The sequence below is a fragment of the Bidens hawaiensis genome, unplaced genomic scaffold (assembly GCF_021521415.1).
Source record: "Bidens hawaiensis isolate Kalapana, Puna unplaced genomic scaffold, B.hawaiensis_p1.1 tig00024798_1, whole genome shotgun sequence".
Classification (NCBI taxonomy): domain Eukaryota; kingdom Viridiplantae; phylum Streptophyta; class Magnoliopsida; order Asterales; family Asteraceae; genus Bidens; species Bidens hawaiensis.
This window is the reverse complement of record NW_027493915.1, coordinates 20,178-40,740: the sequence shown is the minus strand read 5'-3', so window position 1 is coordinate 40,740 and position 20,563 is coordinate 20,178. Positions and strand designations below refer to the sequence as shown.

General features: G+C 34.9%; 1 protein-coding gene across 3 annotated transcripts; it reads left to right on the top strand.

Annotated features, from left to right (window-relative positions):
* The first annotated feature begins 6,283 nt into the window (after window positions 1-6,283).
* Window positions 6,284-9,630, top strand: LOC143569900 (L-Ala-D/L-amino acid epimerase). Of its 3 annotated transcripts, XM_077055697.1 has the most exons (7): window positions 6,288-6,775; window positions 6,971-7,081; window positions 7,624-7,840; window positions 7,906-8,239; window positions 8,308-8,369; window positions 8,474-8,546; window positions 9,345-9,630. In XM_077055697.1, coding segments are annotated over exons 1-7 (1,239 nt in total). In that variant the 5' UTR covers window positions 6,288-6,334; the 3' UTR covers window positions 9,346-9,630. The 3 variants fall into 3 exon arrangements, with proteins under 3 accessions (XP_076911813.1, XP_076911812.1, XP_076911811.1); XM_077055698.1 differs by lacking the exon at window positions 6,971-7,081 and having other exon boundaries at window positions 6,284-6,775; XM_077055696.1 differs by lacking the exon at window positions 9,345-9,630 and having other exon boundaries at window positions 8,474-8,550.
* Window positions 9,631-20,563: the final 10,933 nt, after the last annotated feature.

Here is a 20,563-nt window from a genome sequence, read left to right as displayed (position 1 = left end):
TTCAAAACTACCAAAACCTCATGGAGAATCCACACAAGTGGGACTCAAAGCTCCTGACTTGCGAGGAGGTTACAGACCTACCCGCATCATACCCAAAGATCAAGCAGGAAAGTCGGGAATTTCTGCAAGTGACAAGGACTTCCGCGGGAAGAATCCCCATGGAAAACCTTAAAAAACCCTTTTCAAAACCCTTTGCTTAAGTCCAAAAGTTCACCTCACTTTATTAAACATTCATGAGAAGAACATTGGACTGGGGGGACTTGAAGAGGTAGGTCCCAGCAGAGCCCAGTTGGACCCGCAAGACTCACCTTCAAAAGAGACGTCTGCGCAGAAACCAACTGGATACGCAGGACCCACCGTGCTCAGAGACGTGACGTCCTTACGCGCAGTACGCAAGCTGTTCCCGCAGGAAATGCCTCCCAATGGTGAAGTACTCTGCCTGTTCCCGCAGCTGCGGATACAAGCCATCAGGGAAGGCCACCCGCGCAGCAAGGCTACACGCACAAGGCACTTAGCTCTCAACCATTCAGTTGTCACCTGAAGGAATGAGCAAAGCCGGGAACAATCCCGCACAAAGGCGGGAGGGGGAATACTCCCGCCCAACTAAGCCAGTCCGTACGATACGGGAAGATCTTCTGTACTGTACCTGACGAGGTATGGGCAAAAGATCTGACCAAAGATACGACAGCTCATTGACAACAGTATGGCGAGCAGCATGCTCTTGTACTGTATGTCACTATTAGCCGCTGCCTACTCACCAACTCCTGTCATACCACGTGCATAGCCGGCAGTTGGTGGAAAAGGAATAGTACACAGCAGGCCTGGTCACTGTCAGCCGCTGCCTACCCACCAACTACCAGCATGGCACGTGCGTAGGCCACAGTTGGTAGAACAGGAATACTATTCAGCCGGCCACACCTTCTTGGAAACCTACCTTCGGCTATAAATACCCCAAATGGTATGATCACATTATCATCATATACTATCTCGTATTACATATTATACCTGATATCTGCTCTAGCAATATCTTAATATACATTTATATTTAAAGAGCAATCTAGTCTGATTCTCACGCCGGAGGGTGGTCACAAGGAGGAACCCCCCCATTCTCAGTGACGAGCTCACGGTGTCTGTTTTGCAGGTTATCAGAAGAACCATCTTTGCCGGGTCCAACCCCTCGTGGGAAACATCTATCTAACCCCCATGTTATCCGTAATCTGCCCGGGGTCCGGTTAGTGTTTCTTCACTGATCATGTGCACTTCCTATAGGTAGAATAAATAGAAAAATTAATGATGATATATCAATTAAACCATTTATTCAACCGATGTATTTAAGTCTACGTAGTAGATTTTATAAAAAGATTCTAATTTAGCACATATAATTATTTTATTTGAAACTCAAGATATTATGAATTAAACGATCATGTAAAAAGACAATGATCAACTACAAGTGATTAGCATAAACCGCTTAGTAGTTATCGTTAGTGAGTTGATTTATTAGTTTTTAGCTCATTGTCTTTTTAAAACCATAAAATTCAAATATGAACCAATTAGGGGAATTATTTAATAAATACAACTTTAAAGCCATGTAATGGTGTAGGAAATAGTTATAATATTTATATATAATTTAGCTCATATCATATATATATATATATATATATGAATCGAAAACAACATCCATATAATGAACTTCCGTCATTATATCCGATATCAATTCGTGTGTAATCGTCACTACACCCCGAATTATATCCATAATATCCAGTGTATAATGGTCTACCGCCATTATATCACCAATCCGTGAGTAATGATCTACCGTCATTACATCACAAAACAATAGGCATTTTATTTCTTAAACAAATTGAGCTGTTGTAGACTAGCTAAGAATACAACATTACGTATGACTATCATAGTTGATAACCCGATACATACCATACTCAAAATATTCTCAATTTTAACCCAACACGATTGGGTTAAAAGTGGGGTGCGTCACCCCAATAGATCTACTAATATTTATGTGCCCCTTTCTAGGGTTAACTGTTATTTAGCCAACTAGACTCATCCCGCATTATACACCAATTTGTAAAACAAAATGCCTTTTAAAGAAAAATATTAACGAAAATAATATGTAATAAAGAATATGCTTTTTCCCCAAAACCCAATTAAATATCGTTTTAAAAACATTTCTAGTTAAAAATCGAGGGGGTTCAATAGAGAAACTCACTGTCTTGTAGCTTTTCCAAAATTCCCGTGTCTTATATTAGAACACGTTTTGTTAATAAAAACTTTATTTTAGTTTTTATACAAAAATCCTTTTAAATTTATTAGTCCTATTCTAATGTACACATAAGCACATAAGCGAATACACATAATTCGGTTTTCCGTTAGTTATTATTTAATTAATTAATTAATTAAATAATATAATAAAATATTTTTAAGTTTTAGTTGCTGGAATTTTTAAGAAAATATTAATATTCTATTTTACACCAAACTTGACGGTTTTGTCGGTTTTTATGCTTAAAATGCGTTATTTCGGTTTTTCGTTTAAAATGTAACTTATAAATTATGGAAAATACTTGTTACAAAGATATTAGTCAAGTTTTACATGTTAACTTGTGAAAATATATTATTTTCATTTTTGTTAATATTTTCTTAAATTAGCAACTTTTTAACGTTTTACCGACACGAACTGTTTAGTACTAAGTTTTATCATCTTGTCCTTTTATCGTGTATTAAATTATGTTATACATGAGTATTTTAACACTTTAGGGGCTTTTCTAAAACATTCCCTAATAGTTGTATCGATTTTGTTTAAAAAGCTGATTTTTCTACCGTTTAAGTTACCGTCGTGTCAAATATATTACACGAATCTATAATAATCATCCTATGGACTAAACACACCTATAATAACATATAATTTACCATAAATTTCAGTTTTGACTATATATGTTCATAAGATACCTTAATCTAGCTTTTCGGTTCCTAGTTCGTATTTTGGATTACCTTAACAATGTTATTAGTTAAGCTTGTTATTTTTATATATAAAATTATCTTTAAATATCTTTAAAAATCCAGATCTTTAAACTCTTTTCTAAGCTTCTAATAATTACAAAATATTACTTTTAAGAAAAGGTTTCTATTTCATTTTAGAAGAATCTTTGTGTTCATGATCCAAGTCTTTGTTCTTTTTAATGATTATCATGTTTTAGTTTTTAGATGATTCTATTCCTTTGTAACTAGTCACTTTTATGTCATTTCTATCTTTATAAACCTTTTAACCAATATTTCAAAACAAAGGATCATGGATTTTCATAAATTTTCTAAGTGTTGTTTTAACAAAGTTTCTTATTTTAGTAACTTTTAATGTTTGTAATTCTAATTAACCTAATTCTTTCACTTTGATTAGTTGCAATTCTAGATTTAATTCATTTGTTAGGGTTTCATACATCCTAAATAATCTATTCCATATTATTCTTTTAATTCACTTATTTAACAAAGTTTCTATCTTTAGTAAGGTGTTGTTTATTTAAACAATGAATTAACTTATCCAAGTTTCAAGTTATACATCCTATCTTATTTTATGTTGTTAGTAATCACCTATTGATTTCATTCATTACAAGTATTTATATCAAATTTTAATTTTTCACCTTTTCTTAGATTAAAGTTTCCTTATATAGCAATTTCAACAATTATCAAGTTTCAACCATCAAGTCTAACATGCAACCTATCTTACTTACATATAAGTTATCCCAAAACATCTTTTGATTCAAAAATGTATTTATAATACCTTAATTAAGTTAATACCAAAAATCCCCAATATTTACAATTATGATCACATTCTTGTTTTATCCATCTCTAACAACACTTTTCAACAATCTAAACCCATATTAACAAGTTTATAAACAATAATTACTCCAAACTTAATTCTAACAACAAACCCTAGAATCAAACTCTTTCAAATTCACCAAAAGTTTCAAGAGTTTATTAACACTTAACATCAATTCCATTAATCAATATAGAGTCTTTAGGATGTATGTATGTATTATTGAGTTTTGATCCTCTCATACATATATACATACACTCACGGCACACATACATATACATATACCACACATATTAACAATCTTTCAAATCAACTCAAGAACAATAATCCTTGTATATCTATAATCAATACTTAATTAACCATAATATAATACTTACTTGATTTCTTGAGATTGCTAAAAGATGAAAATGGTGAGTGATAGTAGTGTGAGTTTCCTAGGTTTAATCCTTCATAATGGCTCCTTAATAGTTTAATCCTTTCCTTGATCTTGACTTAAACCTCCATGTTTCTTGATTATGTGTATGTGTGTGTTGATTTTGAATTAGGGTTGTGTGTGCAAAGAGGGTGTTTGGCCGTAGCTTTTAAGGAGAGAAAGAAAGGGATTGTGTGTTGAAGTGTTGGACAAGTGGGTTGTGTTGGAGTGTACAACACATGGGGTAATGATTAGAAATGACAAGTGTATGTACAACTCATCTAGGTAGTGATGAGCACATGGTTTTAACTAAATCAATGGGTGGTGTGAGAGTGAGGTGTCTAGTTTTAATGGGGAAAGGAATGGGTTGGGTGGGTGTTTAAGCAATAATCTTAAGTTTCCGTTTTAATGTCTAACGAACTTTAGGTAATCAAACGAATCCCGTTTCTAATAATTTTTGTCAGACTTTGAACGAAATTGGATTCTTGATAATACAAGCCTAAGAAACTAATTTTCTGAAAAACTTGTTGTCGGGTCCTTACGGTGTCATCTACTCGTTTTCGATCACTTATTTTCTAATTTTCGCGTTTCGAACCTTCAAAAATTAATTTATGCATTGTCTCGACTACTTTAATATGTGATTTAATTTTTCGAGATCATTTAGCCCCTTTAAGGATTTATTTACATTTTGACTCGTTGCCCGAGGTTATTCCATGTTAGGCTCGTTTCGTGGCGATTTTTGCACTTTTTGAAACGTCTAGATCACTAATAAAGAATATTTTTCTCATAATGACGAAATTTTATTGTTAATCGAGATTATATTAGTCGCGATTTAGGCTAATTTTTAGCCGGGTGTGACACAAAACATTCACAAAATTGAACGAATTAACCTGTTATTTTTTTTTGTCAATTAACAAAGTCGAGAAGCACCTCAAAGTTATCAAAATCTTTTTCATGGTATAGCTCAAAACTATTATTATACGAGAAGTATTCTCCGAAATTGGTTCATAACCAAATTCTTTCAATTATTCAAATTGAATAGATTTTTGATTTGATTTAGAAAGTAGGAAACTATATATATATATATACATATATATATATATATAAGGGCGGGTTATCTTAAAAATAAATAGTTTTCTAGAAAGACTAGGAATAAATCATAGCCATTGGATCATGTTAATCAATGGTTGAAATTTAAATATACCAATAACCGATATAGTTTCCTAGAATTGTTCTTTCACCATAATTTGTAATGATAAATGTCAAAAATTTGTTGGTTAAACTCTTGAACCATTTTCTATATATATATATATATATGACAAAGTAATATAAACAGAACTCTGTTAGATAATACTGAGAATAAATTTTCAATAGATTGAGTGTTCTTTAGTATGTTTTTGCACGTTCGTTATTTTTTTTATTAAGTTCATTTAAGAAAAATCATTTTGTGATATGAATAAAATCAATTTATGTACAATGATACAAATTTAAATTTAATATATTTTTGTATATACATTATGTATTAGTTTATTTATAACTTATTATTTATATCCTCTCACGTAAGTGTTATACAGGCTCTAAAGCAAGTATATATATATAGGGGGTGTTTGGCCTAGCTTTTATTTTCTAGCTTATGCTTATATATAAAATTAGCTTATAGCTTTTTTTCTATTATTTGATAAGCTATTTTCAAGTGTTTGGATTAGTTTATATTCTACAAGTTAATTATGTGTCTTAATAAGTTGTTAAATCTAACATTCTTTAATTTGTTAGAGTTATAATTACTAATCCATCACCATTTGAGGACAAATGAGTAATTTACACCCTTAAACAAATAAGCTTTTATTAAATAAGCTAAAAATCCATCTTCACATAAACTTATTCAAATGATCTTATATAAGCTAATAAGCATAAGCTTAAAAGCTCAGCCAAACACCAATTTAAACTTATTTTGTTAAAAAAAAGCTAAAAAATCTATAAGCTTAGGTTAAAAAAGCTATGGCCAAACACCCCATAAATAAATAATGGCGGAACCGGAAGCACCACCTTCCTCGGAATCAAACACCTTTTCTCCAATCTTCATCCACCCCTTGTAAATTGTAATGGTAATAATGGCTTCATTTCCTCTATTTTCCCCAATAAAACATAATTATTATGACAACCGATGCACCACGGTGGCAATGATGGCCAGCACTGCAACTACTAAATCTCATTTATGTTTCAAAAACTTGATGGACAGTTTCACGGTCAACATTCACCGAGCCGAAGGCCGTCGATTAAACGTCCCATTGATCGCGCCTTTTACGATCGCCACCTCCAGGCTGGAGGGCGTCGAGAACGTGGCGATTCGTGTCGAATTGAGCAACGGGTGTTGCGGGTGGGGGGAGGCTCCGATCCTGCCCTTTGTCACGGCCGAGGATCAGACCGAGGCGTTGGTGAAAGCCGGTGAGGCTTGTGAGTTTTTGAAACAGTCTGAGGCTATGAGTTTGGGTGAGGTGTTGAGAGAGATTGGTCAACTCCTGCCTGGACATGGTTTTGCTTCAGTAAGTGGTTTCATCATTTAATTGTTCGTTGGTGTGAATTCCAGATGATTCGTTTCGAAATCCCCTTGTATCGAATGTTTCGGCATAAAAGTGAACTCTGTTCGCTTAAAGCTCAACCAACGGACATTATTATTATTATTATTATTATATTAGGTTCATATACAGTCCTAGTTAAAATGGGCTTTATTTTTGAAGGTTAGAGCTGGGGTGGAGATGGCTGTGATTGATGCAGCTGCAACCAGCATCGGTACACCTTTATGGAGATTCTTTGGTGGGGTGTCAAATATAATAACCACAGATATAACAGTTCGGTTCTCATCCAAGTAATTTATGTTTCTGTTTCATGTACTTTGTTGTTGCTAGTGTCTTCTTGTCTATGTTTAACATATGTGTCTAATCTTTTAGTAGCTTCAGGACATTTTGGGATTCAATTAAAACAAAATGAAGAAATCATGTGTACACTAATATAATTTAAGATGTTTGGAGTGCACCCTTGATTAACATTATTCTACTTTTTATACACCTTGGTGGTTCAATTTGGTCTTCAGTACCGAAACTAATGCTCAGTACCAATTGAAGCAGCAGTAGTAAAGTTCTTGTAACTGCATCAGTTATAAGTTATAACCGTCAACACTCAGTCATGATGTTTTATGAAGGGCTGCTTTAACCTCTATATACAGGAATCATTTGGTCGGATTTCCATCATCCAATTTCACAGATTAGAACCTTGCATTCTTAAAAACTTTATGTCTTAGCTGATTATTGATATATCAATGCGCGAAATACTAGCCTCTGAATACACTACAATAACAAGGATGAACATTAATGAAGGTGTTGTGTTAGTGTAGATACCTATTGTTACTCCAACCGAAGCTGGTCAACTGGCTGCAAAGTATTATAAACAAGGGTTCAAAACTTTGAAGCTTAAAGTCGGAAAAGATCTAAATGCAGATATTGAAGTGCTTAAAGCCATACGTGGAGCCCACCCACATTGTCTTTTTATTTTAGATGCTAACGAAGGATACACTTCCTCAGAAGCCATTCAAGTTCTTCGAAAGTTACAAGGTAAACTTATTAGTGAATACTTGTTACAAAGGTTAATCCTTTTTATTGATGTCATACATTTACAGAAATGGAGGTGACACCTGTACTTTTTGAACAACCGGTTCACAGAGACGATTGGGAAGGTCTTGGCCACGTCACTCAAATTGCCAAATCTAAATATGGTGTTTCGGTTGCTGCTGATGAAAGTTGCAGGAGTTTAGCAGATGTTAAGGAAATAGTGAAACGAGAACTTGCTGATGTGATTAATATTAAACTTGCCAAAGTAGGCGTCCTAGGAGCTCTTGATATTATTGAGTTTGCGAAAGCTTCGGGGCTCGATTTGATGATTGGTGGTATGGTTGAAACTAGACTTGCCATGGGCTTTGCAGGTCATCTTGCTGCTGGTTTAGGGGGATTTAAGTAAGTTATTATCTTCAAAAGATAACATCTGTTGCAAAGTCTTTAACATTTGTTTTATTTTTGAATAGATATATTGACTTAGATACACCACTTCTGTTATCAGAAGATCCAATACTTGAAGGTTATGAAGGTAATTTGGGCCATTTGGTTATTTTTTTTGGCAAAATGAAAATATTTGTGTTTTTGAATCTGTAGGTGAAACTTAAATCAACTTACTGTTGTTTGTTTTTGTAGTCTTGGGTCCCACTTACAAATTCACAAATGCTAGAGGCCATGGTGGTTTTCTACATTGGGACAATATTGCGTGGTGAGTTTTTCATTTTTCGTTGTCTTATATTCATGATTTTTCGTCGGGACGTATCTAAAAGAAGACGATTTTGACCCACTTTTCAACAAATTAGTCTGCTATTCTATTATATTTTATCTTTAATGGGTCAAATGGGTTATAACAAACAATTTTAACTAAATATGAAACGGGTCGAACCGGTCAAACAGATTGAAACTCATTTGAAGTGTATTTCAAATGCATAAAAAACCTACTAAACTGCCTCTATAATAACATATTTTTTTAATTAAACATCCGTAATAAAATATTCTTTCATAGATACTGTTTTGAATTAATATGATCGCAAAAAGTGTGTTATACTAAATTTAGCAGTAGGTTTTCTGCACTAGTAAAATGTTTTAGCTAAACCCTTTTGGCCATTTACACACAAATATAACCCAAATTTTATACAAACAGGCCAAACAGCAACCTTATTATTTCACAACATCAGTGACAAATTTACCTATTTGTTCATTAAATTTAACCTCACAACTCCGGTTATGTTAATTTTGATACACAAATTTTCTTAAATATGTCTTATGTTATTTGTCTGTACATTTCTAATTTCTTTATAAATAATCTAAATGAAAAATACACCTTGTAACTTTCGACTCGTTTCCATTTTAGCTAAACTGGTTGATTTGACCCATTTAACCAGTTCGAGGTTAAACATAATCTAGTTTACTTGTAATTTCTAGAAGTTGGCACCGTCGGCTGGTAACAGTTATGACATGCTACATGTTTACTTAGACATCTGAAGTAAATTATGGTATGGAACAGATGACTGATAATGGAAGAAAGATGATGGAAGTTTTGCACTTGCCCTTTGTTCCTTGCTGCCACGTGTCGGTTGTTTGTTTGTTGCTGCCGGCCGGCCGGGCAGTTATTTGTATTATGTACTCACTCTAGAAGCATCTTGTTTTAATGTTTCTGCTGTCTTGAAGGGCTATTAACAATAAGTCAACCAAATTCCCGTCACTAAATCCATAAGAATTGATTCTGTTAATTACATAAAGGCTTCCGTTTGTATCTTGATGATGTCATCATAATATACATTCACGCGTAACTCCCTTAGCAGTAACAAGTTGTTTTCAGTAGTAAGCCTGGTTGTGGGGCTGCAAACCAAGCGCCAAAGGTGATGTGGCCACCCCTTAAAGATGGCTACACCGTGCCATGGCATTAAGGGGGCGGCACAAAGGTGGACACGGTAGCACAATAACGAGCGCCAAAGGAATAAATGGTGGCCTCTCAACATGTTTAAGCCGATCACATATTTTTATTTATTTTTGTTTTTTTTAATATCTAGCTAAACCATAATGCGTTTGTTATAGGGTGGGTTAGTTAAAGCAAGTACCTACGTGACAGTAAAATGACGCTTTAACTAACCTAACTATAACAAGCAGTCTAAGGGGTAAGTTAGCTTCTACCTTATAACAAACCATAAAAATAAAGGAACAAAATAAGAGAAAATTCCATTTCACATTGATGGAGGAAAGAAAATGAGAAGCTTCTATCATGATATAAATAGGATTGTAAGTCATTGTCCTACATTGCTAGATTACAAAACTAGTGAGCTCTTTATAAGAAAGAAAACTCATATGTTATGTTTTTATAAGACATCACACCCAGTGGTCCTAGCGGAGGGTGCGAAGCACCCGCACGGGCACGGGCTAGGGCGAAATGCGATGGGCGCAATGTGGCGCTTTGATGACGCACTTTGCACTTTGCAGAGCTGCTTAAGGGTCGCCTTATTATTTTTGTCGAAAATTAAGATTCCTAATAATCCTTCCATCGCGATACGCGACGGGTTTAGATTAGCCTCATCATGTAGCGCGATGACGTGTAAGTTTATCTAGAAACTTGGCGGCATAGCGATATGCGATGGACTCCCAAAAGTAACACATCGCGTATCGCGGCGTGGAAGTTACGCAGACGTGACACGTTGCATGCCACGTAGCATGCCTAGGGCTGACTCAGCCAAGCTACAAGATTCTTCGCGATACGCGACGCCTTTCTATTTATGGCCATCGCGTATCGCGATGGGGTCTAAAATCTGCTATAATAGACTGGAAATGAGACGTTCATTCCTTGCTCAAACTTCTTTTCTCTCTGAATTCACACACACACACACACACATATATAATTATATAAGAGTATAATACCCGAGTTATCGTAACGATATCCTATCCAATCGAAATAAATATACACGAATCCAAAGGCTTTGCCAATTAAGGTAAGACATTGTGCCATCGTGTAAAGTTTCTACTCTCGTGATTATCGTTATGATTATTGGTTTTATACTAATCTAGATATACTACATTGTGTTTATCCTAGGTGCTTAATACCAAGAGGTGTTCATTAATTGTAAACCTGCAAGGTGAGACATTCGAGTTTTTGTACAACTCACATTTGCGTGAGACAACTGTTTTTCCGACACTATCATGATGATTTCAAAACCTATAAAACTCATGATAGACGGTCTAAATGGTTTCAAATATACTTTTAAAGTATTTTAAATACATTACAGTGATTAAGTCTCTGTAGACTTACGTGATGGTTACTATTGGTATTGTGGGGTTTTGTATACAAGGCTTGCTTACTGGGCTATTACACGTTACTTATTGGACAAGTGTTAGCCAATAAGTAATATGACCACAGTCATAGATACGGTCGAGTGACAAGTACCTTTCGGTAATTTGTAAGCAGGTAGGTGTACAAACATCTTAATGCTGTAACTGTAAAATGTGTCATTTATAAATGAATGCACTCAACAATATTTCTTGCTGATCAAATATTTTAAACATGTTTCAGGTGACTTGTTAGAGACAAAGGAACGATGCCTGCGGGCTTCCAGCTTAAATAAGTGGCTTGTCACCAGAATAAAGAAACGTGTTTTGTTAATTAGGGTTTAACTCTATAAAACTTAAGTTTGTATCAAAAAGGATTAAATTCCCGGTTTATCATAATAATAATTATGGTGTTTTTATAACTCTGATCATTTTTCCTATCTACGGTTCAGATGAAATATTCTGCTGCAAAATAATTTAATAAACACCGATACCACCAATCAATGTTCACGGCTTCCCTCCCAGGGTATAGGGGTCGGGGGCTGTGACAGCTGAAGTGGTATGAGAGCCACTGGTTTAAGTAACATGGTTATTTTAATAATACCTATTCTTAAAATTAAGAGTTAGGAAATACATGCATTAAGCTATGTGTTAACCATACATATAAGCTTCTAACCACACGTGAAAATAAATACTATTTTCTTTTGGAGTTCGTTGTTTTATTGTTTTTGCTTAACAGTATGAGCGAGCTCATAGAAGCATTTGAAAATATATCCGTTAACACTACGGATATGGAAGAAGGACAAACCAGTGAACAACACCCTGAACCTATGGTTTCAAGCACAACAACCTGTTGAAAAACCAAAGCCTAAAAGAAGAAGAAGACTCAAAGACTGGCAAAGAGGGTTGAGAAAAAATAAGAAAGGAAGGACCTCAGCCATACAACCACCACCACAACCTGAACAAACAACTCAACCACAACCAATTGAACCACCACCAACTTTACCACCACCCATGTCAACAATACCAATGCAGGAGAGACTAGGCAGATGCCTAGATGAATGTGAAATCTTTCAACCAATATTCAACAATATAGGTGCAGGAAGTTTCAGCAACCCTAATATGTCATCCCAGGATCCAAATAATACACTGCTCCCTGATGATATAATCAACCAAGCCCAGTTGGAAGAATGGTGGACAAATGATTGGCAATATCAAACGATGATGACAAATCCATATGCACCGTTCCAGGCTGAAACCTCAAACTACCCCAACATGACACCAGCAATGACGTCTAAGCTCCGTCATTACGGGGAAGAATTAATAGATACCGAGAATAAAATAAGAAATATGGGGGAGAACTTAACCTGGAAGTACTTAGACCGAGAACCATACATATAAACTATATATATAATATTTATATGTTCATTATCGTAATTTCTTTGATAAAAATAAAAGTGTGTATGTATGTAAGAAAGGTGTGTATTGACGCAAATATGTAAAAGTGTGTATATATAAAATATAGTGATGCATATATATAAAAAAAGAGTAAATGTCGCAAAGATCGACGATTTTGACATATTCTGTGCCTATGTGTTATTTTATGCTTATGTGTTATTAATATCTTGCTACCTTATTATTTGATTACGATATTAATAATTTCTTTCTTATATGTAATTCAGATGTCGAATGAGCACAATCGTGAAAATGATCACAATCGCGAAAATGAGCACAATCATGAAAATGAGCACAATCACGAAAATGAGCACAATCACGGAAACGAGCATAATCATGAAATTCATAATCAAGAAAATCGTCTGAATATGAATGCTATTGAAAATATGATAGCTCTGAAAATCACTAAAGCAATTCCTTTAATTTCTAATGCTATTAAGCAACATGTTTTTGCAATTAGGCATAAGACCGAGAGTAATAAACGCAAGTCTAACAATGAGACTAGTCATAGCGTGAATGGAGGAAATAGCAACCCATTACCCAAAAAGTCAAAAGTACATGGTTGTACTTACAAGGATTTCTTAGCCTGTAAACCAACCGAATTCTCTGGAAATGAAGGACCTACTTCAGCACTACGCTGGTTAGAGAAGACAAAAGCCATCATAAGAATCATTAAATGTGCTGAAGAAGATAAAATATTATATGCATCTAACCTCTTCATTAATGAAGAAATGGAATGGTGGAACACAGTTCTCCAGTCAAAGGGAAGTCACATAGTCTATACTATGACTTGGGAAGAATTTAAAGAAATAGTAGAAAGGAAATTTTGTCCTCCTCATGAAAGAGAAAAGATTGCTATTATATTCTTAAACCATAAGATGGAAGGTGTGAAGTGTTGTGAGTATACGACAAAATTCTTCGAATATGCAAGAATGGTACCGGCTTTGGCTTCACCAGAATCAATACTAATTTCTCGTTATATTTGGGGATTAGTAAGTGAAATTCATGATCTGGTAAAGTCAGCTAGACCTCAGACTATTGAAGAAACAGTTGAGCTAGCTAATACCATGACAGACGGATTAGTCCGAACTCAGGAAGAAAATAAAAAGAAAGATCTAGCCCAGAAGATAACCCAATAATTTTGGAAGAAAGGAACAGGACAATCTTATGCTCATCCTTTCTGTAAAATTTGCAGAAAAAGGCATTCAGGGAGATGCGCTTTTAAGAAAACTAAGTATTGCAATTTTTGCAAACTGACTGGACATACGGATGAAGAATGTAGAAGAAAAGAGAGTCGTGTTTGCTACAACTGTGGAGAACCTGGCCACATCCGTCCAGAATGTCCAAAATTGATAAAGGTGTCTGACAACAAAGCAAAGAACACAGATGGGCCTAAGAAGAATGCACGAGCTTTTCAGCTTACTTCTCAAGAAGCGGCAATGATTCCAAACGTCATTGCGGGTACGTTCCTTATCAATAACGTTTACGCTAAAGTATTTTTTGAATCCGGAGCAAATCAAAGTTTTATAAACACAAAGTTTTGCCAAGCCTTACATCAGCCATTAACCAAACTTCATCAAGTTTGTACAGTAGAAATGGCAGATGGAAACTCCATTCGTATTCATGAAGTACTTCAAGAATAAAACATAAATTTACCAGGCTACAAGTTTAAAGCAAATTTACTCCCAATGAATTTGGCTGGATTCGATGTCATATTAGGAATGGATTGGTTAGCAGCCAATCATGCTCGAATTTTATGTAATACAAATTCTATTGAAAGCCGTACGCCAACGGGAAAAATCATTACCATTCAAGGAGATAAAATGCTCAAGCCTAGGAAGTTCATATCAGTAATGAAATTGGCAAGCTATCTAAGGAAACAAAGCGTAGCATATATGATTTTTGTAATCATTAGCGCCAAAGGAAAAGAGCTAAAAGAAATTCCGGTAGTATCAGAATAGACGTCTTTCCAGAAGATTTACCTGGACAACCGCCTGATCGAGAAGTTGAATTCAGAATCCATATAATACCAGGATAGCGCCAGTTGCTAAAGCACCAATTAGATTAGCGCCAATAGAGATGATAGAATTAAATAAGCAATTAGATGAATTGCTAGAAAAAGGTTTTATACGACCTAGCTCATCACCCTGGGGAGCACCAGTGTTGTTTGTCAAAAAGAAAGATGGGTCAATGCGTATGTGTATCGATTATAGAGAGTTGAATAAAGTCACAATTAAGAATCAGTATCCCTTGCCGAGAATTGATGATTTATTTGATCAACTCCAAGGAACTCGATACTTTTCTAAAATCGATTTACGCTCAGGATACCACAAATTAAAAGTGCAAGAAGAAGATATTCCTAAAACAGCTTTTCGAACAAGATATGGTCATTATGAGTTTACAGTCATGCCATTTCGTTTAACCAATGCACCAGCTGCATTCATGGATATGATGAACCGAATATGTAAACCATATTTGGATAAATTTGTAATCGTTTTTAAAGACGATATACTCATTTATTCCAAAACCAGTGAAGATCATGCCAAACATCTTCATACACTTTTGACACTATTGAGAAAAGAGAAGCTTTACGCTAAATTCTCAAAGTGTGAGTTTTGGTTACAGGAAGTACAGTTTCTAGGACACTTGATTAACCATAAAGGTATTCAAGTGTACCCTGCTAAAATAGAAGCTATTACAAAATGGGAAATTCCTAAGACTCCAACAGAAATTCAAAGTTTCTTAGGATTAGCAGGATATTATAGACGTTTCATTCAAAATTTTTCCCGAATAGCAGTTCCATTAACCAAGTTAACGTGTAAGAACGTCATGTTTGAATGGGGACCTAAGCAAGAAGAAGCTTTTGTAACTTTGAAGAAAAAGTTAACAAATGCCCCAATACTTGCACTACCAGAAGGAACTGAAGATTTCACAGTTTGATGTGATGCTTCTAAATCAGGATTGGGATGCGTACTAATGCAACATAAAAAAGTTATTGCTTACGCATCTAGACAGTTAAAGAAGCATGAAGAGGATTACACAACACATGATTTAGAATTGGGAGCAATAATTTTTGCCTTAAAGATCTAGTGAGACTATCTATATGGTAGTAAGTTTACTGTATTTACAAATCATAAAAGTTTAAAATATATCTTTAGGCAAAAAGAGCTTAACATGAGGCAAAGACGCTGGATGTAAATTCTTGCGACTATGATTGTGAAATCCAATATCGTGAAGGCAAGACTAATATAGTAGCCGATGCATTAAGTAGAAAAGAGCATGAGAAACCTAAAAGAGTGCGAGTCTTAAGGTTAGAACTTCAAATCAATTTAATTGATGAAGTAAGAATGCTCAGAAACAAGCAATAGAAGCAAATAATATTGCTGATGAGAAAAGAAATGGTACCATTGATCTACTTGTCAAAGGAAATGATGAAATTCTCCGAATGAGAAACAGGATCTGGATACCAATCATAGGAGGATTACGAGAAAAGATTCTCGAAGAATCCCATAAATCCAAATACAAAATGCATCCTGGACGAGATAAAATGTATCAAGATTTGAAGAAAATCTACTGGTGGATAGGAATGAAAAATGACATAACTAGTTATGTTTCAAAATGTTTAACTTGTTCACAAGTTAAAGCAAAACATCAAAAGCCATCAGGATAATTTCAACAATTAGAAATGCCAGAATGGAAATGGGAATTTCTAACAATGGATTTTGTTACCAAATTACCTACCACAAGAAGAGGTAATGACACAATCTGGGTAATTGTGGATAGATTAACAAAATCAACTCATTTTATACCAATGAAGGAAACTTTTAAAATGGAACAATTAGCTAAGCTATATGTAGACAAGGTTGTCTCATTACATGGAGTTCCATTATCCATTGTATCGGATCGGGATAGCCGTTTGACTTCTCATTTTTGGAAAAGTTTCCAAGTAGCTATGGGAACAAAACTAAACTTGAGCACAGCATACCATCCACAGACTGATGGTCAAAGTGAAAGACCATACAAACATTGGAAGACATGCTAAGAGCATGTATAATAGATTTTGGTGGAAATTAGGATGACCATTTACCACTAATAGAATTCTCCTATAATAACAGTTATCATACAAGTATTAATGCTGCCCCATTTGAATCCCTTTATAGACGAAGGTGCAGAACTCCAGTATGTTGGGCAGAAATAGGAGGAAAACAATTATCAGGTCCTGAAATCATTCAAGAAAGTACTGACAAGATAAATCAAGTTAAGGAAATATTAAAGACCGCACGAGATCGACATAAAAGTTATGCAGATCATCGACACAAACCATTGGAATTTCAAGTTGGAGATAGAGTGCTACTGAAAGTATCTCCATGGAAAGGAGTAATCCGATTCGGCAAGAGAGGAAAGTTAAGTCCACGATTTGCTAGACCATTTCAAATTATCAAACGAATTGGACCAGTAGCCTATCAGCTAGAATTACCAGAGGAAATGTCAGGTATACATGATGTATTTCATGTGAGTAACTTAAGGAAATGTTTAGCTGATAAATCACTAGAAGTACCCCTTCAAGATATAAAGGTAAATGAAAAGTTGAAATTCATTGAGAAACCTTTGCAAATTTAAGATAGAAAGGTAAAAAATCTCAAACATAAAAGAATAGTTCTGGTCAAAGTGAAGTGGGATTTAAAACATGGGCCAGAATATACTTGGGAATTGGAATCCGAAATGAAACGGAAGTACCCACACTTATTCCAATCAAATCTCGAGGACGAGATTCAAAATAAGGAGGGGAGACTATAACAAACCATAAAAAATAAAGGAACAAAAGAAGAGAAAATTCCAGCCCACATTGATGGAGGAAAGAAAATGAGAAGCTTCCATCATGATATAAATAGGATTGTAAGTCCTTGTCCCACATCGCTAGATTACAAAACTAGCGAGCTCTTTATAAGAAAGAAAACTCACATGTTAATGTTCTTATAAGAAATATCACACCCAGTGGTCCCAGCGGATGGTGCGAAGCACCCGAACGTGCACGCGCACGGGCGAAGTGTGATGGGCGCAATGTGGCGCTTTGATGGCGCACTTTGCACTTCGCACTTCGCACACTCGCAGAGCCGCTTAAGGGCCGCCTTAGTATTTTTGTCAAAAATTAAGATTCTTAATAATCCTTCCATCGCGATATGCGACGGATTTAGATTAGCCTCATCGCGTAGTGCGATGACGTGTAATTTTATCCAGAAACTTGGCGGCATAGCGATACGCGATGGACTCCCAAAAAACACATCTCGTATCGTGACGTGGAAGTTACGTAGATGTGACACGTTTCATGCCACGTGGCGTTCCACGTAGCATGCCTAGGGCTGACTCGGCCAAGCTACAAGATTCTTCGCGATACGCTTCGCCTTTCTATTTATGGCCATCGCGTATCGCGATGGGGTCCAAAATCTGCTATAAATAGATTGGAAATGAGACGTTCATTCCTTGCTCAAACTTCTTTTCTGTCTGAATTCACACACACACATATAATTATATAAGAGTATAATACCCGAGTTATCGTAACGATATCCTATTCGATCAAAAGAAATATACATGAATCCAAAGGCTCTGCCTATTAAGGTAAGACATTGTGCTATCGTGTAAAGTTTATACTCTCGTGATTATCGTTATGATTATTGGTTTTATACATATATATATACAACATTGTGTTTATCCTAGGTGCTTAATACCAAGAGGTGTTCAGTAATTGTAAACCTGCAAGGTGAGACATTCGAGTTTTTGTACCACTTACATTTGCATGAGACAACTGTTTTTCCGACACTGTCATGATGATTTCAAAACCTATAAAACTCATGATAGACGGTCTAAATGGTTTCAAATATATTTTTAAATTATTTTAAATACATTACAGTGATTAAGTCTCTGTAGACTTACGAGATAGTTACTACTGGTACTGTGGGGTTTTGTATACAAGGCTTGCCTACTGGGCTATTACACGTTACTTATTGGACACGTGTTAGCCAATAAGTAATATGACCACAGTCATAGATATGGTTGAGTGATAAGTACATTTCGGTAATTTGTAAGCAGGCAGGTGTAAAAACATCTTAATGCTGTAACTGTGATGTGGTTTAAATTATATATGAATTCAGTAATATTTTCTACACTTTAAGTGCTTTTGAGCATGTTTTTTTATTAAATATTATTATTAATTGGTTCATATGTGAAAGTTTAGAAGTCTTAAAATACAAGAAGTTAAGTTGTGTGGTTATGTCGAACACTAGATAAAGAACTGCTAATACGAATATAATAAATGAATTATAAAAAAAAGAAAGTGAATGAGTTTAAATATATTTTACGTTGACATGAAGTCAAATTAGTTTATAATTTATTTAGTGATTATATTTAATTATGTGTGTACGTGAGTTATTTGATTAGTTCAAGTCATGTGCAGAACTAGTTTGAGAGAATAATGATGGGCTGGACATCAAATTAAAGCTTGGAAGCCCATGAAACAAAAATAAGTACGAGGGTTTGAATTGAAGGTCGGTGGTGGAGTCTTTGGAGGCAAGAAACAAAAGTGAATATAAACAGAGGGTTTTATTATTAAAAGTGGACAGCAACCACATCGAGGGGAGTTCTCACAATATAGATATATAATATATTTTTTTGGTGAGAGAATTGTGTGGAGCAGCATCGCAGCAGGGAGGAAGCAAACAAAAAAAATTAATATGATATTTTCATCATTGAAGTTGGCAACATCTTTTGGAATAAAATAAACAAAGTTTGAGAGGCCGCGAAAGGTTGAAGCCAGAAGAGAAGTAAGGCAAGTGATTAAATAAAAGTTCTTTAAGGATAATTTTGACTAGTGGTATTTTTGTGGTTCGAATCTCTGGTTCTTTCACCATACAATCTTATATTGTGTTTTTGTTTTTAAGTATGAATATGACAGCCGATGTTTTTATTACTATTTTAGATATGGTTATTGGCTAAATCCATTAGAACTACCTAGGTTCGGTTAATTGACGATGCTTTGACGATTGTTTTGGGTTGAGTAACGAACATATAATTGATTTTCTAGTGTCAAGTTCATATTATTATGATTTTATTCTATGATTGCTATTGAGTTGTTCATTATTATATTAATTAAACCACGTGTGATTTTATCTTTACATGAATTAGTTTCGTGTTTGGTTTGGATTGCATGTTAGACTAATTACTTGGTGTTTTTGGTTGTTTGTGGTAGACGTGACCATAGAGTTTGTTTGGTTAAAGTTGTTCATCTCAATGGTTCATCTCCTTTTAGTTGGACCAAGACATTAGGAGTTGGTTTGTCTCTTTGGTCTATTCAATTTAGTTTGCCGTTGCGAGATCACGTGCGGTTTTCTAGCTGTTGATTAGGTTAATTTGTAAGCTGAATTATTTAATCTTTAATATTGAATTACCCCTTATTCCCTAGGTTTGTTAGGCTTACTAGCTTTAGAGGAATTTGTGATTTTGATACGGACCAAGTAATAAATCAATTGGGTACTTAGAAAATCAACCGTACTTTATCTTTCTTTCTAGACGTTTTTAGGGGTCTTTAGTAAAACTGACCGTGGGGACCTATTTTCCCTTATAATTTTCTAGTTAGATAACCTTTAGAACCCGGTTTTATGTGTTCGTTGTCACCCGAGCGTCGTTGATAGTCGTTAAGATACCTTACCTAGGTGGTTCACCTTCATCATATTTGAGAGCTCCGTTAGTGCCGTTAAGTCTCGTTAAGTTTTCTAGTCAGTTTTGTTAACTTAAGTTAAGTTAGTTTAAATTAATTAAAATAAAATATAAATAAAAATATATAAAATCAATTAAATATTTTAAGGTAGGACTTGAATTAAGGTTTATAATCTGAGCTGTTCTCACGTGTCTTCGAGTTCGATATCCGGACTTTCCTAATCTTTGCTATACGTGACCGGTACACTTGCCGTTTGTGTGAACTAG

Coding starts and splice junctions, on each gene's coding strand:
- LOC143569900 (XM_077055696.1), top strand. CDS start 6,335: ATGGTAATAATGGCTTCATTTCCTCTATTTTCCCCAATAAAACATAAT. Junction 7,082..7,623: donor TAATAACCACAGATATAACA/GTTCGGTTCTCA, acceptor GTGTTAGTGTAG/ATACCTATTGTTACTCCAAC. Junction 7,841..7,905: donor AGTTCTTCGAAAGTTACAAG/GTAAACTTATTA, acceptor ATACATTTACAG/AAATGGAGGTGACACCTGTA.